The sequence below is a fragment of the Cherax quadricarinatus genome, unplaced genomic scaffold, assembly GCF_038502225.1.
Source record: "Cherax quadricarinatus isolate ZL_2023a unplaced genomic scaffold, ASM3850222v1 Contig30, whole genome shotgun sequence".
NCBI lineage: Eukaryota > Metazoa > Arthropoda > Malacostraca > Decapoda > Parastacidae > Cherax > Cherax quadricarinatus.
In genome coordinates this window covers 267,501-294,934 of record NW_027195056.1, presented here as the reverse complement: position 1 = coordinate 294,934, position 27,434 = coordinate 267,501, and the positions used below count along the sequence as shown (strand labels likewise).

Below are 27,434 nucleotides of genomic sequence, written 5' to 3'. Positions count from 1 at the left end.
CAGAAGCTTTCTACTGACCTGGAAGCTCTCTACAGAGCTTGGAGGTGGCTGCTTGTTCCCTCCAGATGTCAGAGAGTATCATCTCCATCCTCTTGTCCTTCCAGAGAGCGTTGAACAACATTAGGTACTGTTGCATGCACTCTGCAGTGAACACCTGCAACAACAGTGTAATACTAATACGGTGGTACCTCGAGTTACGAACTTAATTCGTTCCAGAAGGCTGTTCGAGTGCCGATACCGAACGAATTTGTTCCCATAAGGAATAATGTAAATTAGATTAGTCTATTTCAGACCCCCAAAAATACACTTACAAAATTGTTCGAGTTGGTAGCTGTACGAAACTCGGGGTACCACTGTACATGTTCAGTGATCATCACTACATTAGGCCTACTGTGATGTTCTATAAGACAAGAACATCATAGTACAGTAAGCCTACTGGCCCAAGAAAGGCAGGTTCAACTCATACAGTGACTGACAACCACTTACAGTGTCAATATGGTGACTGATGACCACTTACAGTGCCAATACAGTGACTGACGACCACTTGCAGTGCCAATACAGTGACTGACAACCACTTACAGTGCCAATACAATGATTGACAACCACTTACAAAGCCAATACAGGGACTTACGACCACTTACATTGCCAATACAGGGGCTGACGACCACTTACAGTGCCAATAGGACCATCAACATGGTAGTCCAGACTGAAGACATCCCAGCCCAGGTCACCTGGGGACACCTCTAAGAGGCGCACGTCAAGTCGTTGTAGTATGTCCGGTTCCTCGTACTGGGCGTTGCTAGCAGCCACGGCTGTCTCTAACAACGACGACAAGTTGTGAGGGTACAGGTTACTGGCCGGCTTGCACAACTCTACACTGCAATGATGATCATAATAGTAATAATGATAATAGTAATAATAAAAATATTAATAACAATAATAATAATAATGGTAATAATAATAACAATATTTATAAATACTGATAACTAATAATAATAAAAATAAGAGCAATATTAATTGTAACTAACAATAATATTAATAGTAATAATAACAGTAACTAACAATTACAATAATAATAATAATGGTAATAACTAACAATAATAATAATTGATGTAGTATACATTTATCTGCTACAATCATCATTATTAAGGGGGTAACCTCACAATACCAAGACCTGATTGGCTGGAGTCCTAGCTGAGCTTGAGTCATGATTGGCTAGTGTCAGTCGAGGTAGTTCCCATAATTACCAACAAGGTACAGGAAGTCCTCACTTAACACTGTTTCATTATAACAATGACGAGAAAAAGAAGCCAATTCCCAGCCAGGAATGGAAAATATGGAAGGACTAAATATTTGGATGGGGAATGTACATCTTCAGCACAACTTTATCTTCGCTTATATTAATTTCTTCCCTAATGGCTGTTTGTACAGTAGACCTGGGTTTTTTGTATGCCCTTGTCTGTATGTAAAACTATTTTCTCTAAAATGTATTTTTTGTTAATATTTTCCATAAGAAATAATGTACATCCAATTAATCCATTCCAGACACCCAAAAATATTAATCCTTTGACTGTTTTGGTCGTATATATACGTCTTACGAGCCAGTGTTTTGGATGTATTAATACGCATAAATTCTAGCGGCTTCAAATCAAGCAGGAGAAAGCTGGTAGACCCACATGTGAGAGAATGGGTCTGTGTGGTCAGTGTGCACCACATAAAAAAAAATCCTGCAGCACGCAGTGCATAATGAGAATTTTTTTTTTTTTATTAAAACGCCGACTTTGAGGTGTATTTTCGTATAGTATTTATGGTTGTATTCTTGTTTTCTTGGTCTCAAGTGATAAAATGGAAAACATATTACAGAAATAGAGATGATTTTGATTAGTTTCATGATAAAAATGACCTTGAAATTGAGCTCAAAATAGCGGAAATGGTCAATTTTTACCAAAGTTCAAGAGTAAACAAATCACACAACACGTCCAATACACGTCAACTGGGGAGTCTAATATTCTTTCACTAGTGCACTGATATTATTTATACCATTTTTAAAATAATGCAGTTGTCTGCATAACAGTAAATTTTGTATTTTTTGTATGAATAAAAAATCAAAATAGAAAGCAATAGTAATATAAGAGGGGCCTGGAAATGTGACTAATGAACAGAGGATATGTTATTTTAGTGCCAAGAATGTCTACCTTGTTTATTCTGGACCCTATTTTGAAATTGGCATCTTTTTTAATTTGTGTGAAATTGGCCAAATTGCCAATTTCTGACCACTTTATTGGGTAGTTCAGATCGGTAAATGGGCGGTTTCTTGTACTCAACTGACAGAAAAAAAATAGAGTGCTAAAGAAATAGCTGTGAGTTTGGTCAACTGGAACAACGGAATTGGCCAAAAACAGGGCTCAAAGTCAGCAAAATCGCCGATGTGTATATGTCGCCAAGACTGCTAACTTTGCGGGAGCGTAATTCTGTGAGTTTTCGACCAAATTTTGTACTTTTGGTGTCATTATCAACGGGAAAAGATTCTCTATCATTTCATAAGAAAAAAAAAAAATTCCCAAAAATTTTGCAACACAGAATGACAGTTTCAGAAAGGGGCTTGTGACAGTAAAAGAGTTAACAAAAAATACATTTTATAGAGAATAACTATAGTTTTACATACAGACTACAGCATACAAAAACCCAGGTTGCACTGTGCTTTTTTTTATGTGTAACATGTTTATTAGATAATTCTGAAAAATATGCAATAGCTAAAATAATAATGTCAATAATAGAATAAATATAGGACTTGACAGCACCCTAGAGCGACATATTCCATAGTCATGGTGTCAAGAGAACCCTAGAGCAACCATAGTCATGGTGTCTGCAGCACTACTGCTCTGCCTTTTGGCTGTACCTTGCCATAGCAACTTAACTCGTGTTTATATCAATTAGTCTATGGTAAAATTGGTTTCGTTATGTCGTTTCACCTAAGGTGGTAGTTTCCAAGGAGCCATTGACGATGTTAAGTGACGACTTACTGTACGATGGGAAGAAGTTAGACTGGAAGGGTGGAAGTCGAAGGTGGTGGGAGGAGTAGTAGTTACAACCAGGGTATGTGTGGGTCACCCAGCCAGCCAGGTGGACAAATGTGAGCTCACCCCTGGCTGATGTACCCAGCCAGGGGTACCTAACCTGCTGTATAAGTGGGGCCTTACAGTAGCTCAGAACCTAGCCTGCTGTATAAGCAGGGCCCTACAGTAGCTCAGAACCTAACCTGATGTATAAGCAGGGCCCTAGAGTAACCCAGAACCTAATCTGATGTATAAGCAGGACCCTAGAGAAACCCAGAACCTAACCTGATGTATATGCGGGGCCCTACAGTAACCCAAAACCTAACCTGCTGTATAAGCAGGGCCCTACAGTAGCTCAGAACCTAACCTGATGTATAAGCAGGGCCCTAGAGTAACCCAGAACCTAACCTGATGTATAAGCGGGGCTCTACAGTAACCCAGAACCTAATCTGATGTATAAGCGGGGCTCTACAGTAACCCAGAACCTAACATGCTGTATAAGCGGGGCCCTACAGTAATGAGCTATCAAGAAATACCAGTCCAGTAGTAGTAATAAGCATCATACTCTGAGTATACATACCTGAGTATACTACAGTATACTTACTTGAGTATTTGCATAAGGTAGTTGATAAAGTCACCCTGGCCTAGCAGTAAGTATCGTCGCAGTGCTCTGAGGTGGTCCAGGAGCTTGTGTCTAGCTAGGATCTCCTCTAGCACATGCGACGAGGTCTCCCGGAAGGTCAGCGCCACCAGGTCGTCCAGCTGCGTGTTCTCCTCTGGGGTGAACAACGACTCTACTGTTGTTCACCCAAGAACAAGAGAACCAGGTGTTAGAGTGGGGCCGTGGGAGAGCACTAAACACGTATGGGGTTACACACTACCCTGGGGGTGGGTGGGTGATAATGAGGTCTGATGTGAGGAAGTGGAGGAATTTCTATATAGTCTGACACAATAATGAACAATTATGTAAATTATTTATATTTTTGAAAATTGTTAATTTTTTGTAAATTTTGTAAATTTTTGTAAATTATGTAAATTGTAAGCTATGTAATTTTTCTGTAAATTATGTAAATTCCTGTAAATTTTTATAAATTATGTACATTTCTGTAAATAATGTGATTTTGTTGTAAAAAATACATATTTCATTAAATATAAATTTCTGTAAAATATAAATCCATAACTAATTCCTACAAAAAATTAATGTAAATTCTGTAAATTTACAAGTCATCAACCACAGCTGATCAGGGGGCAAATCTCACAAAAAAAAAAATTCTTACGAAATGGTAAACAATGTTTCTGTGAGGGCAACGACACCAATGGTATGAAACTTGATGGAAAACTTAGCGAATTACGCTGGTGCAAAGTTAGCCGTCTTGGTGATATTTACGCACCGACGATTTCGCTCACTTTGAGGCCTTTCTTAGGTCATTCTCCATTATTCCAGTCGACCAAATTCTTTGCTATTTCACTAGAACGTCTTCCATTCTATCTACTAAGCATGAGAAACTGCCCATTCAACTGTTTCAACTACCCAATACAGTGGACCCCCGCATACCGATTTTAATCCGTGCAAGAGGGGTCATTGTTATGCGAAATAATCGGTATGCGAATGAATTTTCCCCATTAGAAATAATGGAAATCAAATTAATCCGTGCAAGACACCCAAAAGTATGAAAAAAAAAATTTTACCACATGAAATATACATTTTCCTACACACAAAGAGAAGGATACATGCACAATAGTAGAGTAGTACATGCACAGTATATATTGTGCATGTACTAGTCTACTAAATGAAGAATAAATGACACTTACCTTTATTGAAGATGCAGCAATGACTGATGAGACAGTGTGTCCTGGGAGTGCCTTTTCCTCCTGAGTACTGTAGGTCCTGTTTGGCATTTTCTTCCAGAACAGGCCTTATCACACTGTGTATGCCACTATGATTCTTAAATCTCTCAAACCAACCTTTGCTGGCTTTAAATTCACCAATATGAGCACTAGTTCCAGGCATTTTTCCCTGTTCACCTGGGTGTTAGTCGACTTGTGTGGGTTGCATCCTGGGAGACAAGATTAAGGACCCCAATGGAAATAAGTTAGACAGTCTTCGATGACACTGACTTTTTTGGGTTATCCTGGGTGGCAAATCCTCTGGGGTTAATTGTTTCTTGGTATTCTCAATAAGCCACACCAACAACGGTGCTACAGCAGCAGCAGCAGCTGACGGTGGTACAGCAGCAACAGACGATGCTACAGCAGCAGCAGACGATGCTACAGCAGCAGCAGACAATGCTACAGCAGCAGCAGCAGCTGACGGTGGTACAGCAGCAACAGACGATGCTACAGCAGCAGCAGACGATGCTACAGCAGCAACAGACGATGTTACAGCAGCAGCAGACGATGCTACAGCAGACGATGCTACAGCAGCAGCAGATGATGCTACAGCAGCAGCAGCAGCTGACGGTGGTACAGCAGCAACAGACGATGCTACAGCAGCAGCAGACGATGCTACAGCAGCAACAGATGATGTTACAGCAGCAGCAGACGATGCTACAGCAGCAGCAGCAGCAGACGATGCTACAGCAGCAGCAGCAGCTGTACCACCAATAGTAGCGATGGTTGATTGGGGTTTATTATACAACCTGGCCAGCTCGGAGACACGCACTCCACTTTCATACTTATCAATGATCTTTTTCTTCATCTCTATTGTAATTCTCACCCTTATTGCTGTAGAGTTGGCACTAGAAGCTTTCTTGGGGCCCATGGTCACTTATTTTCCAGAAAAAGCACCGAAAACACTGTAATAATACGAAATATTCCGATTGTATGCTTGGATGTTACCGCGGAGGCTGGCTGGTAAACAATGCCACCGGCGGAACATGTGAGCGTGGCTGAGGGCGCACATTGGACGCGTCTTGGACGAAAATCGGTGAGCGGGTTTTTAAGCGGTATGCGAGGCAAAATTTTTGCGATTAAAGCAAGCGGTATGCGGATTAATCGTTATGTGATGCCATCGGTATGCGGAGGTCCACTGTACAGTGGTCAGAATTCAGGAATTTGGCCAATTTCACACACAGCTAAAAAATGCTAATTTAATTAAAAATAGAGTCCATAATAAAAAATGTAAACATTGGTGACACTAAAACAACATTTTCTCTGTTCATTAGTCAAGTCTCATGTGAATAAAAATTTCAGTTTTAATTTTTATTCACACAAAAAATACAAGATTTTTTGTTATGCATACTACTGCATTACTGTAATACAGTCTCTCCTCACTTAGCGACATACTCGTTTACCGACGCCTTGGACTTACGACGGGCTCTCTGACCAGTGTTTATACCTAAATAATGTATATATATTAGAGCTGATTTCCTTTATTCTGTTTATTTCAATATACAGTACACTACTGTATAAACATCTAAAAATATACCAGAAATGTTATAAATGATGCAAAGGCGACATATGGTTGACATAACCCACCATTATAGTATGATCCTCATTTAGCCACGAATTTGTTTACCAACGTGGTCTTAGGAACCGAACTCTGTCATTAAGTGAGTTGAGGCTGTAATTGTATAAATAACATCCGTGCATTTGTGAATATGTATTAGACTGACCAGTTGGATGAGTGACGTGATTTTGTACTCTGGAAAATAGGCAAAAATTTAATATTTCCACTATTTTAAGCTCAATATTAATCTACTTTCAGTCCTGGAACCAATCAAAATTATCTCAATTTCTGTAAATATATCTTCCATTCCATCAAATGAGACCAAGAAACCAAGAATACAACCATAAAAACCATATGAAAAAACATCGCAAAGTTGCTGTTTTAAACCACATACCGTCAGTTTTTATGTTTCCCATCATGTACTGCTGCAGGATTTTTTTTATGTTGCACACTCACCACACAGACTCAGTCTCTCATATTGAAGCACAAATTTACCACTCACAGCTTATCTGAGGTCACGGTGTAGTTTTACAGCATCAACCTCGAGGGGGTTAACTGTGGTTGATGTCACTGACCTGTGGTCTGCTGCAATGCCGTCTTGATGGCGTCGCGCCCGGCTATCGGTGCCCGGAAGTGACATACATTGCGCAGGAAGTTGAGGGACTTGCCAGACGCTAGTACTTTCTCTGCTTGGCACTTGTTGATGAACGACGGCAACATTGACCACCTGTTAATGTGCTTCATAGTTCATCAACATTATTGTGATGATAGTAGTACATTATGGTAAGTACAGTAGTACATTATGGTAAGTACAGTAGTACATTATGGTAAGTGCAGTAGTACATTATGGTTAGTATGGTACATTACGACAGTTCTCTCATAAAGTTCCTCTATATACAGAAGTGATTGTATACAGTGGTAGTGAGTATACTGCAGGTGACAAGAGCCAGAGGTCAACATACCTTATAGAATATTTATCCTGCCAGAGCTTGTCGTCGGGAACGGTTGGGTCACTAGCGATGAAGAACTCATGGTGCGGGTCGTCCAGTGTGCCATCCAGCAACCACTGCGTCAACATGACATACACTGGTGTACACGCTAGTGTCAACACATGGCGTACCACCGCACGGTGACCCGGGTTGCCATGCTGCATGTGCTGGTGGTGGTGAAAGTGTTAGACTGGTACTCCTGTACACTGATGGCTGACAGGTTAGTACACCGTGTCCTGATAGCAGACAGCCACCAAGGCACTGTGTTCTGACAACAGACAGCCATCAGGGCACCATGTCCTGACAGCAGTCACGGTACCGTGCCCTGATGGCAGAGAGCCATCAGAGCATCCTATTGTTGACAGAAAGCTGTCATGGCACTGTCTTGACAGACAGCCATCAGGACACTGTGTCCTGACGACAGACAGCAGTCACGGCAGTGTCCTGACGACAGCAGTCATGACACAGTGTCCTGACAGACATCCATCAGGGCACCATATCCTGATGATAGCACCGTCCTGACAGACAGCCATCAGGTTAACACACATCACACAAACAACATACTACGACACATACCACTTTCCCAAATGCCAACTTTCCACATTGCCGTTCCTGGCAACTAACCTGGTATATAGCAGAGACGCAAGCACCGCCGTAGACCTGGCGTGCGGCATGTGTGAGGTAAACCAGTGCTAGGAGGCGTGCCCGGGGCTCCAGTGTCCACATGACCAGTCGCCGCAGTGTTAGACCACTTGACGCCTCGCATAGCGGCGTGTCACCGCCCTCTTGTATCTGTATAATGATAATAGTTAAGACACAGTAATATTGCTAGTTATGGTCATCTAGTAGTGATACTAGTACTGGTAGTGCCACTAGTGCTGTTAGTTCTACTAGCACTACTTGTACTGCTAGTGCTAGTGTACTAGTACTGCCAGTGATAGTACTGCTAGTGCTAGTGTACTAGTACTGCCAGTGATAGTACTGCTAGTGCTATTATCAATGCTAGAAATAGATGTGGTAGTCTAGCAATGCTATTATCACTGCTAAAAATAGTTGTGGTAGTCTAGCAGTGATATTATCACTGCTAAAAATAGTTGTGGTAGTCTAGCAGTGCTATTATCACTGCTAGAAATAGTTGTGGTCATCTAACAGTGCTATTATCACTGCTAGAAATAGTTGTGGTAATCTAGCAGTGCTTTATCACTGCTAGAAAGTTCTGGTGGTCTAGCAGTGATAGTAATGCTCTAGCAGTGCTATTATTACTGCTAGAAATAGCTATCACTGACACCAACAGTGACGGTCACCTGAGCCTCCAGCAGTGCTATCAGACGACAGTACTCGGTGAGTTCCTCCCTCAATGCCAGCACCAGTGACTGGTTGACCAGGCCGGCGGTGCTCCTGCCAGCAGTGCGCTCACTGCCGGCAACACTGCCACCCCACTCGCAGAAACTCTGCACCTTGTTGTACAGCCAACCCACATCTGACAGCTTTAAGATCAGCTCCTTCTGGCTGGCTGACAGACGCACCTGAAAGAGCGACATGTATGTACATATGTGTAACCTAGTGCTGTAAAGTGAGGTGTTGTAAAGTAAAGTGCTGTTAAGTGAGGTGTTGTAAAGCAAAGTGCTGTAAAGTGAGGTGTTGTAAAGCAAAGTGCTGTAAAGTGAGGTGTTGTAAAGTGCTGTAAAGTGAGGTGTTGTAAAGTGCTGTAAAGTGAGGTGTTATAAAGCAAAGTGCTGTAAAGTGAGGTGTTGTAAAGCAAAGTGCTGTAAAGTGAGGTGTTGTAAAGCAAAGTGCTGTAAAGTGAGGTGTTGTAAAGTGCTGTAAAGTGAGGTGTTGTAAAGCAAAGTGCTGTAAAGTGAGGTGTTGTAAAGTGCTGTAAAGTGAGGTGTTGTAAAGTGCTGTAAAGTGAGGTGTTATAAAGCAAAGTGCTGTAAAGTGAGGTGTTATAAAGCAAAGTGCTGTAAAGTGAGGTGTTGTAAAGCAAAGTGCTGTAAAGTGAGGTGTTATAAAGCAAAGTGCTGTAAAGTGAGGTGTTATAAAGCAAAGTGCTGTAAAGTGAGGTGTTATAAAGGAAAGTGCTGTAAAGTGAGGTGTTATAAAGCAAAGTGCTGTAAAGTGAGGTGTTGTAAAGCAAAGTGCTGTAAAGTGAGGTGTTATAAAGCAAAGTGCTGTAAAGTGAGGTGTTATAAAGCAAAGTGCTGTAAAGTGAGGTGTTATAAAGCAAAGTGCTGTAAAGTGAGGTGTTATAAAGCAAAGTGCTGTAAAGTGAGGTGTTGTAAAGCAAAGTGCTGTAAAGTGAGGTGTTATAAAGCAAAGTGCTGTAAAGTGAGGTGTTATAAAGCAAAGTGCTGTAAAGTGAGGTGTTATAAAGCAAAGTGCTGTAAAGTGAGGTGTTGTAAAGCAAAGTGCTGTAAAGTGAGGTGTTGTAAAGTGCTGTAAAGTGAGGTGTTGTAAAGCAAAGTGCTGTAAAGTGAGGTGTTGTAAAGTGCTGTAAAGTGAGGTGTTGTAAAGTGCTGTAAAGTGAGGTGTTATAAAGCAAAGTGCTGTAAAGTGAGGTGTTATAAAGCAAAGTGCTGTAAAGTGAGGTGTTATAAAGGAAAGTGCTGTAAAGTGAGGTGTTATAAAGCAAAGTGCTGTAAAGTGAGGTGTTGTAAAGCAAAGTGCTGTAAAGTGAGGTGTTATAAAGGAAAGTGCTGTAAAGTGAGGTGTTGTAAAGTGCTGTAAAGTGAGGTGTTATAAAGCAAAGTGCTGTAAAGTGAGGTGTTATAAAGCAAAGTGCTGTAAAGTGAGGTGTTATAAAGCAAAGTGCTGTAAAGTGAGGTGTTATAAAGCAAAGTGCTGTAAAGTGAGGTGTTATAAAGCAAAGTGCTGTAAAGTGAGGTGTTATAAAGCAAAGTGCTGTAAAGTGAGGTGTTGTAAAGCAAAGTGCTGTAAAGTGAGGTGTTGTAAAGTGCTGTAAAGTGAGGTGTTGTAAAGCAAAGTGCTGTAAAGTGAGGTGTTGTAAAGCAAAGTGCTGTAAAGTGAGGTGTTGTAAAGTGCTGTAAAGTGAGGTGTTGTAAAGCAAAGTGCTGTAAAGTGAGGTGTTGTAAAGCAAAGTGCTGTAAAGTGAGGTGTTACAAAGCAAAGTGCTGTAAAGTGAGGTGTTATAAAGCAAAGTGCTGTAAAGTGAGGTGTTATAAAGCAAAGTGCTGTAAAGTGAGGTGTTATAAAGCAAAGTGCTGTAAAGTGAGGTGTTATAAAGCAAAGTGCTGTAAAGTGAGGTGTTATAAAGCAAAGTGCTGTAAAGTGAGGTGTTATAAAGCAAAGTGCTGTAAAGTGAGGTGTTATAAAGCAAAGTGCTGTAAAGTGAGGTGTTATAAAGCAAAGTGCTGTAAAGTGAGGTGTTATAAAGCAAAGTGCTGTAAAGTGAGGTGTTATAAAGCAAAGTGCTGTAAAGTGAGGTGTTATAAAGCAAAGTGCTGTAAAGTGAGGTGTTGTAAAGCAAAGTGCTGTAAAGTGAGGTGTTATAAAGCAAAGTGCTGTAAAGTGAGGTGTTGTAAAGTGCTGTAAAGTGAGGTGTTGTAAAGCAAAGTGCTGTAAAGTGAGGTGTTGTAAAGCAAAGTGCTGTAAAGTGAGGTGTTATAAAGCAAAGTGCTGTAAAGTGAGGTGTTGTAAAGCAAAGTGCTGTAAAGTGAGGTGTTGTAAAGTGCTGTAAAGTGAGGTGTTGTAAAGTAAAGTGCTGTAAAGTGAGGTGTTATAAAGCAAAGTGCTGTAAAGTGAGGTGTTATAAAGCAAAGTGCTGTAAAGTGAGGTGTTATAAAGCAAAGTGCTGTAAAGTGAGGTGTTATAAAGCAAAGTGCTGTAAAGTGAGGTGTTATAAAGCAAAGTGCTGTAAAGTGAGGTGTTGTAAAGCAAAGTGCTGTAAAGTGAGGTGTTGTAAAGTGCTGTAAAGTGAGGTGTTATAAAGTAAAGTGCTGTAAAGTGAGGTGTTGTAAAGCAAAGTGCTGTAAAGTGAGGTGTTGTAAAGTGCTGTAAAGTGAGGTGTTATAAAGCAAAGTGCTGTAAAGTGAGGTGTTATAAAGCAAAGTGCTGTAAAGTGAGGTGTTATAAAGCAAAGTGCTGTAAAGTGAGGTGTTATAAAGCAAAGTGCTGTAAAGTGAGGTGTTATAAAGCAAAGTGCTGTAAAGTGAGGTGTTATAAAGCAAAGTGCTGTAAAGTGAGGTGTTGTAAAGCAAAGTGCTGTAAAGTGAGGTGTTATAAAGCAAAGTGCTGTAAAGTGAGGTGTTGTAAAGTGCTGTAAAGTGAGGTGTTGTAAAGCAAAGTGCTGTAAAGTGAGGTGTTGTAAAGCAAAGTGCTGTAAAGTGAGGTGTTATAAAGCAAAGTGCTGTAAAGTGAGGTGTTGTAAAGCAAAGTGCTGTAAAGTGAGGTGTTGTAAAGTGCTGTAAAGTGAGGTGTTGTAAAGTAAAGTGCTGTAAAGTGAGGTGTTATAAAGCAAAGTGCTGTAAAGTGAGGTGTTATAAAGCAAAGTGCTGTAAAGTGAGGTGTTATAAAGCAAAGTGCTGTAAAGTGAGGTGTTATAAAGCAAAGTGCTGTAAAGTGAGGTGTTATAAAGCAAAGTGCTGTAAAGTGAGGTGTTGTAAAGCAAAGTGCTGTAAAGTGAGGTGTTGTAAAGTGCTGTAAAGTGAGGTGTTATAAAGTAAAGTGCTGTAAAGTGAGGTGTTGTAAAGCAAAGTGCTGTAAAGTGAGGTGTTGTAAAGTGCTGTAAAGTGAGGTGTTATAAAGCAAAGTGCTGTAAAGTGAGGTGTTGTAAAGTGCTGTAAAGTGAGGTGTTGTAAAGCAAAGTGCTGTAAAGTGAGGTGTTGTAAAGTGCTGTAAAGTGAGGTGTTATAAAGCAAAGTGCTGTAAAGTGAGGTGTTGTAAAGTGCTGTAAAGTGAGGTGTTATAAAGCAAAGTGCTGTAAAGTGGAGCCCACACACTGTCATACTTCAGCAAGTTGCTGAAGTAAATTATGACAACAAGGGAGTTTTTTTGCCCGACATGAGTAATGGTCTTCTTCAGTCAAATACAGAGGCAGCAGTAGTAATGAAGTACTTGAGGTGGTCAGTCCCTCAGCCTGGAGAAGAGCTCAGCTCTTGATGCCGTGTCGTTGATGGCCACTTACAGTGCTACTGCTGTCTGCCAAACTGCCAAACAAGTGCTTCACTTTACAGTGCCCTGCTTTAAAAGTGCTTCACTTTACAGTGCCCTGCTTTAAAAGTGCTTCACTTTACAGTGCCCTGCTTTAAAAGTGCTTCACTTTACAGTGCCCTGCTTTACAAGTGCTTCACTTTACAGTGCCCTGCTTTAAAAGTGCTTCACTTTACAGTGCCCTGCTTTAAAAGTGCTTCACTTTACAGTGCCCTGCTTTAAAAGTGCTTCACTTTACAGTGCCCTGCTTTAAAAGTGCTTCACTTTACAGTGCCCTGCTTTAAAAGTGCTTCACTTTACAGTGCCCTGCTTTAAAAGTGCTTCACTTTACAGTGCCCTGCTTTAAAAGTGCTTCACTTTACAGTGCCCTGCTTTACAAGTGCTTCACTTTACAGTGCCCTGCTTTAAAAGTGCTTCACTTTACAGTGCCCTGCTTTACAAGTGCTTCACTTTACAGTGCCCTGCTTTACAAGTGCTTCACTTTACAGTGCCCTGCTTTAAAAGTGCTTCACTTTACAGTGCCCTGCTTTACAAGTGCTTCACTTTACAGTGCCCTGCTTTACAAGTGCTTCACTTTACAGTGCCCTGCTTTACAAGTGCTTCACTTTACAGTGCCCTGCTTTAAAAGTGCCTCACTTTACAATGCCCTACAGTAGCCCAGAACCTAACCTGCTGTATAAGCAGGTCCTTACAGTAGCCCAGACCTAACCTGCTGTATAAGCAGGTCCCTACAGTAGCCCAGAACATAACCTGCTGTATAAGCAGGTCCTTACAGTAGCCCAGAACCTAACCTGCTGTATAAGCAGGTCCTTACAGTAGCCTAGACCTAACCTGCTGTATAAGCAGGTCCCTACAGTAGCCCAGAACCTAACCTGCTGTATAAGCAGGTCCTTACAGTAGCCCAGACCTAACCTGCTGTATAAGCAGGTCCCTACAGTAGCCCAGAACATAACCTGCTGTATAAGCAGGTCCTTACAGTAGCCCAGAACATAACCTGCTGTATAAGCAGGTCCTTACAGTAGCCCAGAACCTAACCTGCTGTATAAGCAGGTCCTTACAGTAGCCCAGACCTAACCTGCTGTATAAGCAGGTCCCTACAGTAGCCCAGAACCTAACCTGCTGTATAAGCAGGTCCCTACAGTAGCCCAGAACCTAACCTGCTGTATAAGCAGGTCCTTACAGTAGCCCAGAACCTAACCTGCTGTATAAGCAGGTCCTTACAGTAGCCCAGAACCTAACCTGCTGTATAAGCAGGTCCTTACAGTAGCCCAGAACCTAACCTGCTGTATAAGCAGGTCCCTACAGTAGCCCAGAACCTAACCTGCTGTATAAGCAGGTCCTTACAGTAGCCCAGAACCTAACCTGCTGTATAAGCAGGTCCCTACAGTAGCCCAGAACCTAACCTGCTGTATAAGCAGGTCCCTACAGTAGCCCAGAACCTAACCTGCTGTATAAGCAGGTCCTTACAGTAGCCCAGAACCTAACCTGCTGTATAAGCAGGTCCCTACAGTAGCCCAGAACCTAACCTGCTGTATAAGCAGGTCCCTACAGTAGCCCAGAACATAACCTGCTGTATAAGCAGGTCCCTACAGTAGCCCAGAACATAACCTGCTGTATAAGCAGGTCCCTACAGTAGCCCAGAACATAACCTGCTGTATAAGCAGGTCCCTACAGTAGCCCAGAACATAACCTGCTGTATAAGCAGGTCCCTACAGTAGCCCAGAACATAACCTGCTGTATAAGCAGGTCCCTACAGTAGCCCAGAACATAACCTGCTGTATAAGCAGGTCCCTACAGTAGCCCAGAACCTAACCTGCTGTATAAGCAGGTCCCTACAGTAGCCCAGAACATAACCTGCTGTATAAGCAGGTCCCTACAGTAGCCCAGAACATAACCTGCTGTATAAGCAGGTCCCTACAGTAGCCCAGAACCTAACCTGCTGTATAAGCAGGTCCTTACAGTAGCCCAGAACCTAACCTGCTGTATAAGCAGGTCCTTACAGTAGCCCAGAACCTAACCTGCTGTATAAGCAGGTCCTTACAGTAGCCCAGAACCTAACCTGCTGTATAAGCAGGTCCCTACAGTAGCCCAGAACCTAACCTGCTGTATAAGCAGGTCCTTACAGTAGCCCAGAACATAACCTGCTGTATAAGCAGGTCCTTACAGTAGCCCAGAACATAACCTGCTGTATAAGAGAGGCCCCTCCTGTATTATGCTGAAATAATTTATTATTATTATTATTAAGTGAAAGAAAGCTGAAGGGGGTAGGGAAGTTTCAGTGGGGAGAAATAAATGGGATTAAGTCAGGAGTATCTGAGAGAGTTAGAGCTAAGGAAGGGGTAGCAATAATGTTGAAGGATCAGTTATGGAAGGAGAAGAGGGAATATAAATGTATAAATTTAAGGATTATGTGAATTAAAATAAGGGTTGGATGCAAAAAGTGGGTCGTAATAAGTGTGTATGCACCTGGAGAAGAGAGGAATGTAGAGGAGAGAGAGATTTTTGGGAGATGTTAAGTGAATGTATAGGAGCCTTTGAACCAAGTGAGAGTAACTGTGGTAGGGGACCTAAATGCTAAAGTGGGAGAAAGGATTAGAGAGGGTGTGGTAGGTAAGTTTGGGGTGCCAGGTGTAAATGATAATGGGAGCCCTTTGATTGAACTTTGTATAGACAGGGGTTTGGTTATTATTCTTTCTTTAAACGCACCGGCCGTATCCCACCAAGGCAGGGTGGCCCAAAAAGAAAAACAAAAGTTTCTCTTTTTAAATTTAGTAATATATACAGGAGAAGGGGTTACTAGCCCCTTGCTCCCGGCATTTTAGTCGCCTCATACAACACGCATGGCTTACGGAGGAAGAATTCTGTTCCACTTCCCCATGGAAGTTTGGGTATTATTATTATTATTATAATTATTATTATAATTATTATTATTATAATTATTATTATGTCTGAGGGCAATGTGTGGTGTGAATATAATGCAGAGAATTCGTAGTTTGGAAGTTAGGAGGAGGTGCGGGATTACCAAAACTGTTGTCCAGAGGGCTGAGGAAGGGTTGTTGAGGTGGTTCGGACATGTAGAGAGAATGGAGCGAAACAGAATAACTTCAAGAGTGTATCAGTCTGTAGTGGAAGGAAGGCGGGGTAGGGGTCGGCCTAGGAAGGGTTGGAGGGAGGGGGTAAAGGAGGTTTTGTGTGCGAGGGGCTTGGACTTCCAGCAGGCATGCGTGAGCGTGTTTGATAGGAGTGAATGGAGACAAATGGTTTTTAATACTTGACGTGCTGTTGGAGTGTGAGCAAAGTAACATTTATGAAGGGATTCAGGGAAACCGGCATGCCGGACTTGAGTCCTGGAGATGGGAAGTACAGTGCCTGCACTCTGAAGGAGGGGTGTTAATGTTGCAGTTTAAAAACTGTAGTGTAAAGCACCCTTCTGGCAAGACAGTGATGGAGTGAATGATGGTGAAAGTTTTTCTTTTTCGGGCCACCCTGCCTTGGTGGGAATCGGCCAGTGTGATAATAATAAAAAAAAAATTATTATTATTATAATAAACAAGAAGTACCAAACCTACAAGGATTTGGTTATAGGTATTACATACTTTAAGAAACAACGGATAAATAAATAAGTATACAAGATATGATGTAGGGCGAAATGACAGTAGTTTGTTGGATTATGTATTGGTAGATAAAAGACTGTTGAGTAGACTTCATGATGTACATGTTTATAGAGGGGCCACAGATATATCAGATCACTTTCTAGTTGTAGCTACACCGAGAGTAAAAGGTAGATGGGATACAAGGAGAATAGAAGCATCAGGGAAGAGAGAGGTGAAGGTTTATAAACTAAAAGAGGAGGCAGTTAGGGTAAGATATAAACAACTATTGGAGGATAGATGGGCTAATGAGAGCATAGGCAATGGGGTCGAAGAGGTATGGGGTAGGTTTAAAAATGTAGTGTTAGAGTGTTCAGCAGAAGTTTGTGGTTACAGGAAGGTGGGTGCGGGAGGGAAGAGGAGCGATTGGTGGAATGATGATGTGAAGAGAGTAGTAAGGGAGAAAAAGTTAGCATATGAGAAGTTTTTACAAAGTAGAAGTGATGCAAGGAGGGAAGAGTATATGGAGAAAAAGAGAGAGGTTAAGAGAGTGGTGAAGCAATGTAAAAAGAGAGCAAATGAGAGAGAGGGTGAGATGTTATTAACAAATTTTGCTGAGAATAAGAAAAAGTTTTGGAGTGAGATTAACAAGTTCAGAAAGCCTAAAAAATGAATGGATTTGACAGTTAAAAATATGAGAGGAGATTTGTTAGATGGAGAGTTAGAGGTATTGGGAAGATGGAGGGAATATTTTGAGGAATTGTTAAATGTTGATGAAGATAGGGCAGCTGTGATTTCATGTATACGGCAAAAACGAATAACATCTTGTAGGAGTGAGGAAGAGCCAGTTGTGAGTGTGGGGGAAGTTCGTGAGGCAGTAGGTAAAATGAAAGGGGGTAAGGCAGCCGGGATTGATGGGATAAAGACAGAAATGCTAAAAGCAGGTGGGGATATAAGAACTACCAAACACTCTCACCTTGTTATCGATCCTGTATGTGTCCTTGCTAGCATCAAACTTGATGATGCTGCCTTCGATGCCTTGGAATATAAAGAGAACTTCCCTGATCAGAACTTTCTCTGCTACCTCCATCACTGCTGGAAATTATTATTGTTACTATTATTATAATACGTATTTCTCTTATAAAGTTCCACTATATACAGTCAGTTCTCTTATAAAGTTCCACTATATACAGTAAAAAAAATTCATCAGATTCTTAGCTATTTCTGCAGTATGTCTTCAGTTCTATGGATTAAGCAGAATAAATTGCCCATTCAACTATTTCAACTGCTTTATTAAGTGGTCAGAACTTGGTAATTTGGCAAATTTTATGCAAAATTCAAAAAAAATCATGTTTAACCCATTGACTGTTGAGATTGCTGCTCACAAACTTGCTCTCAGTGTTGAAGAATTTAAAAAAAAAATATAGAGAATCTTTTCCCGATGGTCATGACACCAAAAGTATGAAATTTGATGGAAAACTTACAGAATTACACTCACTAAGTTAGTGATCTCGGCGATATACGTATACACATCGGCAATTTCGGCCACTTTGAACCCTATTTTTGGCCAATTCCATTGTTCCAGTCGACCAAACTCATAGTTATTTCACTAGAACTCCATTTGTTCTATTGACTGAGTACAAGAAACCGCCCATGTATCGATTTCAACTACCCAATAAAGTGGTCAGAAATTGGTAATTTGGCCAATTTCACACAAATTTGGGGCTCTGGTGGCCTGGTGGCTAACGCTCTCACTTCACACGGTGATGGTGTGGGTCGCATCCTGGGACACTGACCTAATTTGCCCGACATACTCAGCATAACAAGGGGCTTTCTATATAGTAGTATGTCATTGTTGTCAGCTAGGACTGTATACCATGTACATGTACTTGTAGTAAATAAAGATATTATTATTATTAGTGATGCCAATTTCAAAATAATGTCCAGAATAAACAGTGCAGACATTCCTAGCACTAAAATAACATTTTTCTCTGTTCATCAGTCACATCTCCAGGTCCCTCTTATATTACTCTTGCTTTCCATATTGAATTTTTATTCTCACAAAAAAATAGAAGATTTACTGTTATGCAGACTACTGCATTATTGTAATAATTGTATAAATAATGTCAACCCATTCATGACTGCATATTAGACTGGCCAGTTGGACACGTATTGGACGGTGACATCACTTGTTTACTCTTGAACATCAGCAAAAATTGAACATTTCCGCAACTTTGAGCTCAATTTCAAGGTACAGTGGACCCTCGACCAACACATTAATCCGTTCCAGAGAGCTAGCCGTTAGTCGAATTAGTTTTCCCCATAAGAAATAGTAATGGAAATAGAATTAATCCGTTCCAGGCACTCAAAAGTATTAAACAAAAAAATTTTTTTTTACATGAAATATACATTTCCCTGCACAAAAATAAATGGGACATGCAAAATAAACAATAATTAAATGCCACTTACCTTTATTTTGGAGTTGTTGATGAGTGATGAGATGGTAGGAAGGAAGATGATGCAGGTGTTCTATTGTTTGGAAGGGGAATCCTCTTCCATAAAGACTTGAGGTAATAAGCCCTTTGGTGGGGTTACCTCCTTCTTGGTTTTTTAATGCCACTAGGACCAGCTTGAGAGTCACTGGACCCCTGTCACACCATAAATCTGTCCAGAGAGCTCTGTTTCTCACATGCCCTTAGGATGTCCCTAAAATGGGACACAAGTGTCATTGTACATGTTGCCAGTGCAGCTTGCAACTTCAGTGACAGGATAAAATTCTTCTATAAATGCTTGCACCTTTGTAAACATTGAACACATTTCCCTAATCCTTGATGAAGTCATCTTCCTCCGTCTCTCTTCATTCTGCTCTGAAGAACATTCCTGAGATGTGATCTGTTGCTGTTGCTCCTGAAGCTCTTGCAGGTCTGTAGTGGTTAATTCTCCTCGTCGTTCTGCACCAACTCTTCCACACTCTCGCCACAAACCTCGAACCCCAAGGACTTCCTCAATGACACAATAGCTTCCACTACTGGCATAGCCTCCTGAGGCTTAGCCCCAGACCCTTCAAAATCCCTCTCTTGTACACATTCTGGCCACAGTTTCCTCCAAGCAGAGTTCAAGGTCCTCTTAGTCACTCACTCCCAAGCCTTACCTATAAGCTTTACACAACTGAGGATATTGAAGTGATCTTTCCAAAATCTCTGACTGAGTGTCTGAGGTCACTTCAAAGCACTTTTGCAACACTGCTTTTGTGTAGTTTTTTGAAGTTTGAAATGACCTGCTGGTCCATGGGCTGGAGGAGAGGAATTGTATTAGGAGGCAAAAACTTCACCTTAACGAAGCTAAACTCCCCTGCAATTTCCTCTTGCAAGTCGTGAGGATGAGCAGGAGCATTGTCCATTACCAGGAGGCACTTAAGTGGCTATTTCTTTTTCTGGAGGTGTTTTGCCACAGTGGGGCCAAACACACCATAAAACCAGTCCAAGAAAAATACCCTAGTGACCTGTGCCTTACTGTTTGATCTCCACAGCTCACACAAATTACCCTTGACGATATTGTTTTTTTCTGAACACTCTGGGAGTTTCAGAGTGATACACCAATAAAGGATTCACTTTGCAATCACCACTAGTATTACTACACGACATTAATGTCAGCCTGTCTTTCATAGGCTTTTGTCCTGGGAGTGCCTTTTCCTCCTGAGTAATGTAGGTCCTGTTTGGCCTTTTCTTCCAAAACAGGCCTGTTTCATCACAATTAAACACTTGTTCAGGTTTTAGGTTTTCAGTCTCTATGTATTCCTTAAAGTCCTTCACATATTTTTCAGCCACATTTTTGTCTGAACTACCTGCCTCACCTTGCCTTACCACACTGTGTATGCCACTACAAATCTTAAATCTCTCAAACCAGCCTTTGCTGGCCTTAAATTCATCAGCAGCAGCACTATTTTGAGGCATTTTCTTAATGAGATCATCATGCAACTGCCTTACCTTTTCACATATTATTGACTGAGAAACACTATCTCCTGATAATTGTTTTTCGTTTATCCATACCAATAACAGTCTCTCTACCTCTTCAATTATTTGTGGTCCCCGTTTTGAAAATATACTTGAATCTTTCACAGCAACAGCTTCCTTGATTGTCTGTCTGTTTGCCAAGATAGTACTGATGGTTGAATGTGATTTGTTTTATTGCCTTTCCAACTCAGCCACACGCACTCCACTCTCGTATTTTTCAATAATCTCTTTCTTCATTTCCATCATAATTCTCACCCTTTTTACCACAGGGTTGGCACTAGAAGCTTTCTTGGGACCCATGGTGGCTTATTTAGCAGTTACAAGCACTAAAAACACTGGAATAACACAAAATATATTGCAGGTACACGTGGAATCGACCGCAACGGCTTGTAAACAATGGCACACTGAATCTTGGAGTGGCTGGGCCCACTCCAGCCACATGGACACGTTCGGGACGAATGCCATTAGATGAGTTTTTCACCGTTGGTAAAGCCATTTTTTTTACGCCAAAGAGCACCATTAAACGAATCTGCTGTTACTTGATGCCGCCGTTGGGCAGGGGTCCACTGTACTTTTCATCGTGAAACCAATCAAAATCATCTCTATTTCTATAATATATCTTCCATTCTATCAAATGAGACCAAGAAAATAAGAATACAACCATAAATACCATACGAAAATACACCTCAAAGTCGGCGTTTTAAACCAAAAACATGGTTGGAGATTTTTTTCTCATTATGCACTGTGTGATACAGGATTTTTTTTATATTGCACACACTGACCAGACAGATGAATTCTCTCACATGTAGGCCCATCAGCTTTCTCCCGCTAGATTTGAAGGCGCTAGAATTTTGGTGTAGTATTATGGGACCGACAGTGACAGGGTTAAACACAGAATTGAAAATAAACAATGTAAACACTGCTGGCACTAAAACATTTCCTATGTACATTAGTCACGTCTCCAGGTCTCTCCTATATAACACTTGGCTGACATTTTGAATTCTTATTCACACAAAAATAATAATACAGTGGACCCCCGGTTAAAGATATTTTTTCATTCCAGAAGTATGTTCAGGTGCCAGTACTGACCGAATTTGTTCCCATAAGGAATATTGTGAAGTAGATTAGTCCATTTCAGACCCCCAAACATACACGTACAAACGCACTTACATAAATACACTTACATAATTGGTCGCATTGCGAGGTGATCATTAAGCGGGGGTCCACTGTAGTATATAATCAGGAATGATTGTTCATGGTTTACAGAGTCCCAATAATTGAACCAGATCTATTAAAAACCCATAAACCAAACTGGGAGTTGTAGGGGCTACCTTACCTGTCCTCTGGAATATCAGCAAATATATTGCATATTTTCGCTACTTTGAGCCGAGTTTAAAGCTACTCTCCGTCTTTAAATCAACCAAAATCATCGCTATTTAAGTAGCATGTCTTCCATTCTATCAAGTGACATCAAGAAACAGCCAATAAAACCATCCTATGAAACACCTTAAATTTGCTAAATTAGACCAAAGAGACAGTCGGTGTGGAGGAAATTCTCCAGTTTTGAAGGGGATAGGTGTTATCCCCCTTTCTCTCAAAAAAGAGGGTAGCCCTCTCAAAGGGGGGACGCAAATGACCTAACTTCCTGGTTCTCACATCTCGATATGAGACAACTTAGCATACACGTGTTCAATCAGAAACGCGTTAGAGCATAAGGCATCATGAGACACACCTCCTTAGGAGAGTATATGCTCAATTCTATATACAAAAATGAGTTTCGGGAAACTGCTGGTTCCTCACACCATTAAAAATCCAAAATAAATTGTGCCCAATTTGATGATGAACTTTGGGGTGTGTTTCCGTACAGCAAGCAACTGCAATTAAGGGAAACAGTAATCCTTATTTTTATCCCGTTGCAAAACTGGCATTGAGTAGTCTAGACCATATGTCAGCAGAATCCTTCTTGGTGGAGGGACATGCAGAGCTGTGGGCCTCAGACTGCTATAAGTCTTCAACCAGTGAACGTGTGCCAGGTCCGTGGACTATAATACAGTGGACCCCCGCATAACGATTACCTCCGAATGCGACCAATTATGTAAGTGTATTTATGTAAGTGCGTTTGTACGTGTATGTTTGGGGGTCTGAAATGGACTAATCTACTTCACAATATTTCTTATGGGAACAAATTCGGTCAGTACTGGCACCTGAACATACTTCTGGAGTGAAAAAATATCGTTAACCGGGGGTCCACTGTACTGTGAAACAGAGACAGTGTAGGCTGTTCGGGTTATCTCGTGTTCACGAATTCTTGCAAGAACAAGAACCGTGATCACGAGTGTATCTAGTGTCAACATGCATTTTGTGTGTTGTTCTCTCAAATAATCACAGGGAGAACTGAAGTAAAGATATAGTGTTACTAATTCTCTCCCTACCGTGGGCAGTTTCCACAAATGTAACTGGTGAACTCACGAGCGGGTGATGGTAGTGGAGTGTACTGGCATGTTGTGAGTGATCAAAAACACTAATGAAACAAACATTCCCGAGTGTCTCTGCCATTCAACATCAATCGAACATGGAGCGGTTTCAACCTGACTTAGTTAAAACCATCAATGCTGGTGTCAAGATTATCAAGGGTCCAATACACACACCCAGGGGAGTCCTATCAAACTCATATTCAACTAGTTTAGCTGCAGCTAATAGGTAGATATGGGGATTTAACTGGGTTGACCAGAAGACACTGTGAAACAAGGGGGATCGCCCAATAACAGGTATGAGTAATCCACTATATTCCAGGTCATCTGCTATACTGGAATATATATTCTTAGGGTGAAGTTTTAACCTTGGTTACTCATCATCCACAGCCCCTGTGGGACACAGCTGATTGAAGATTTCCAGGGTGCAGCTGCTGGAAATCTGTGCTGTCAACCAATTCAGAAAAGTACCCCTTTTTTGATCCTCTATGATAGTCATAGGTGGTCTTATCATGTTAAAATCCCCCCCCCCCGGTCGGAACTTTTGGGCAGGATTTATATTATACGGTGCACACTCACCACACACACACACACAATATTCTCTCATGTCTAGGACAATATTTACCACTCACAGATTATCCGAGTGAGCTGAGCTCATCAGGTAGAACTATGTGAGGGACTTTTGTAATGTATTACATTATGTAAATATATCCTGACGCCTAGGGGTAACAGCCTTGTCTAGGGGCATTTGAAATATTAAACAAAATACATCAACCTAGGGCCAAGCTTGTTCTTTCACATTTAAGTGTTAAATAAATGGTCAATATTTGTTATTATTATCAGGAAGGGTACAAAACTTAACATGTACAAAAGTATAATATAAGGGTATACTACAGCCTCTCCTCACTTAGCGACATGCTCGTTTAACGACCGCTGGGATTCACGACCTGCTCTCTGACCAGCATACAGACTAGGGAGCATTGAAATTTTGGCCAAAGCTGCACTCTTCAGGGAATGTTCCTTATATACATCTTAGATTCAGTGCCAAATATGAAGTTGACTGGCTGAGGTTTAGCCTGCAGCATTTACGATTGAAATTTTGGAATATGTCTGTATTACTGAGTAGCGCAGTGCAGTGTTTTATGTACTGTATCTATGTACTCTGCAGTATTTATAAACATTAACTAACTTTCTCTCTTTTCAGATACTATGATTACTTATATACTTTACTACTGAGATGCTACAATGTCAACGAGGAAAGCCACAGAACATGCATTGTTTGGCCATGACAGTGTTCTTCCACTGAACTAACTTCTGTACAAAGGTGATATGTTAAGGAACTTCTGGCAGTATAACTGTGACGAAGGAAAGTTTACTGATGTTTCAGTGATTATCAAGATAGCAGCTAAGGATTGTTCTGATCTATTGGAGAAATCAATTGGAGACAGAAAGACTACTCCTATTCTCAGCCAGAAAACTATTGAGGAAAGTTTGAGAAAATTGTACAGTAGAGGAATAGAACTTAATAAGAACAAATGCCTCCAAAAAAGCTACATATCAGGAAGAAATGAACGAGTTGTTTGATATATGTAGTTGTTTCTATCCTGCTGCCTCTTGTCAAGATGTAGGGTGCAAAATAAAGGAGTGTGACGGATACCACCTGGCCTGTAATTGTGATGTGAAAGTTCCTAAACGTGAGGTAAAGTTCCTCCTTGACCAGAGAAGTGATAGGAAGATGAAAATTGGCTGTGTTGACACGACAATAACGAGGATGTGGGATAGCGATGGTAAAAGAGGAGCAGGATACAGCCAGAGCCAGGAAGCAGCCGGAGGAAAGACAGAGTGAACCGGCAGCTGGAGAAATTTCTGATTTTGATGATAATTCAAATGATGCCAGAGATAGCACTTCTGTCAATACTGATGCTGACTATGTCTTGAGTGGTCTGACTGCCAGCAGCTCACAGCAGAACAGAACAAGATTCCCACACTGGCAGCCACATGTGACTGATACTTGATCAGTGATTATGCTGGAGCTGCCATTGCTACCACCACCTTAATGGACTATGGCATTATCACCAAGGACAACAAAAGTCAAGTTATTGAACCACAGAAGTTACGAGATGCCAGACACACATACCGAATGGAGAGGCAAGAAAATGAGCTAGCAAACTTGGAAAATATCACATCACTGTATTTTGATGGCAAGAAAACCTCCACTGTGAGAGACAAAGCTGTCTGAATGATAAGAAAAATTAGAGAAGAGAATCATCAGACAGAAGAAAGTTCTGATGAGGATGGAGAAGATATTGCTGATGCTGTTGATGAGTACTTATTAATCTACACTGATGATGAGGATGACAGTGACGATGAAGATAATGACAATGTGACTCTTATTGTCAACTCAAGAAAAGTAGTGATTCCCAAACTAAAGTGGCAAGCAAAGAACTATCATTCCATGATCGACTGGAAAACTGAACTCAAAACTGAGCCTTCTTTCATTGCTTCTCTATCAAAACAACAGGCTCTGAAAATCATTGAGACTCCACTGGAGGTTCCCAAGTGGCCAGACAACACTCAAGCTGTTGAGAGAGGGATAAAACTGATGATTGAAGCTTGCACTGAAGTGACTGGACAGAAGGCAAGAGATGGATATATCAGGCAAAGAATATTTTCCAGGAAAGTGATGTCCAAGTTCTGCACCAAGAAAGACTTCACTTATAACTTGCAATGATTTAAAATTAAATAGCTGATGACTGATATAATCCATGTACATTTGATTATACAATCTTTACATCCAAAAATGATATAAACCATGTACACTTGATTATTATCCTGACAACCAATAAATTATAACTAATTGCTTTCAATGGTGCATAATTTGACGAAAAGCCGATCGCGAGGCTGCAGAGTAAATGGCCATGAAATGGTCTGAAATTTTGCACAGAAGTTTGTTGTGACCATACAAATAATGCCTAAAAAGTGCAGCTTGCTTCTTTAAAATTTGTATTTTTTCAATGCTCCCTAATTGCAGGCCTAAATAATGTATATTAGAGCTGATTTCTTAATTCTGTTTATTACATTATACAGCCACTAATACATAAGCATTTAAAAAGCATACTAAAAATGATATAAATGGTGAAAAGGTGACATTAAAACAATATCTAAAGATGGTTGACACAAACCCACCACCATTATAGTATGCTCCTTGCTTAGCGACCAATTAGTTTACCGACCTACTCTTAGGAACGGAACTCTATGATTAAGTGAGGAGAGGTTGGATTTTCAACGTACAACCTACCCTCTATATACTACACAATAACTCACTAGCACACTGCTACTAGCTGTTTAAACTAAAACATATGAAGACAGTGGGGCACCATGACACCCCCAGTCATCTGCCGGCCTCTTAGCCTGCAGGCACAAACACTTCATCTGTACTCTCCCAAATAGGCCCACCACACTACGACCTTAAAGGTAATGTTGTAAGACTATAAACAAATACAATAAAACAGCCTATGGCATAAAACTTACCCACTCCCCCCAAAAAAAAATTCCTGCTCAAATATCAAATACCAAACACTAACCTTCTGCCTTCACAGCTCCTCTGGAGTCCTACAAACACCCCACCTCACTCCTGCCAGGTTACTCTGATTCATCAGGACTAATACACGTCTGGTTCCAGAATAAATCCCCCACTGACATTAATTTAATGAACCGTTTTTATTCACATTTTTTCAACAATACCCTGAATAATACCCTGGTGTTAATAACACAGATCTATGTGAGGGACCCTATGGTGTCAATAACTAAAGGACCATGGTATCAACAGCTAAGGGACTCGGGTGTCAACAAGGGACCCTGGTGACAATAACTAAGGGACCCTGGTATCAATAAGGGACTCGGGTGTCAACAAGGGACCCTGATGACAATAACTAAGGGACCCTGGTGTCAATAAGGGACTCGGGTGTCAACAAGGGACCCTGATGACAATAACTAAGAGACCCTGGTGTCAATAAGGGACTCGGGTGTCAACAAGGGACCCTGATGACAATAACTAAGAGACCCTGGTGTCAATAAGAGACCCTCAACAGGGTTCAACATACCATTCTTAAAATATGACTGCTTTTGTTGCTGCTTGGATGGTTGTAGTTGTTGTGGTTGTTGCTGTTGCTGTGGTTGTTGTGGTAGTTTTAAGGCATAACTGGTTGTTGATTGTTGTTGTTGCAGCTCGGCGAAGGGTGAGTCAGGGTTCTTTTTGGCCGCTCCTGTCAATGTAAATCACCTTTATACTAGAAGAAGACACCTTCACCATCACTCACTCAATAACTATTTTTTTTATTAAAGTGATAGACTTTTGACTTGTTAATTGGCAGTAATGTGTGATAGTTGACAATCTATTTTCCAAGAAACTGATGAATAACTGGAGGATAACTGGAGGAAAACTAAAGGATAACCAAATAACTGTCTATAAAGGAACTTTATAAGAGAAGTGACTGTAGAAGGGAACTGACAAGTGCAACTATGGTGTAATTGCATACAAAATGTGTGATAAAGGAATAATGGGAAAAGTTGGTAGATGAATCTATAACTTCCTGACAAATAGAACACAAAGAGTAATAGTAAACAGAGTAAGGTCCGAGGCAGCTACGGTGAAAAGCTCTGTTCCACAAGGCACAGTACTCGCTCCCATCTTGTTCC

At 41.0% G+C, this 27,434-nt stretch overlaps 1 protein-coding gene across 2 annotated transcripts in view; it reads right to left on the bottom strand.

Moving 5' to 3' along the window:
* Positions 1 to 27,434, bottom strand: part of LOC128701032 (gamma-tubulin complex component 3 homolog) — an 87,708-nt gene that overhangs the window by 26,649 nt on the left and 33,625 nt on the right. Inside the window, exons 5-13 of one of the 2 annotated variants that reach the window (XM_070079858.1) lie at positions 26,840 to 27,001; positions 17,229 to 17,347; positions 8,798 to 9,019; positions 8,118 to 8,285; positions 7,467 to 7,660; positions 7,080 to 7,231; positions 3,661 to 3,853; positions 673 to 877; positions 19 to 154 (exon numbers count right to left, since the gene is read on the bottom strand). In XM_070079858.1, coding sequence (XP_069935959.1) covers positions 19 to 154; positions 673 to 877; positions 3,661 to 3,853; positions 7,080 to 7,231; positions 7,467 to 7,660; positions 8,118 to 8,285; positions 8,798 to 9,019; positions 17,229 to 17,347; positions 26,840 to 27,001 — 1,551 coding nt within the window. The remainder of the gene's footprint in view (positions 1 to 18; positions 155 to 672; positions 878 to 3,660; positions 3,854 to 7,079; positions 7,232 to 7,466; positions 7,661 to 8,117; positions 8,286 to 8,797; positions 9,020 to 17,228; positions 17,348 to 26,839; positions 27,002 to 27,434) is intronic. The other variant, XM_070079859.1, reaches the window with a different exon arrangement.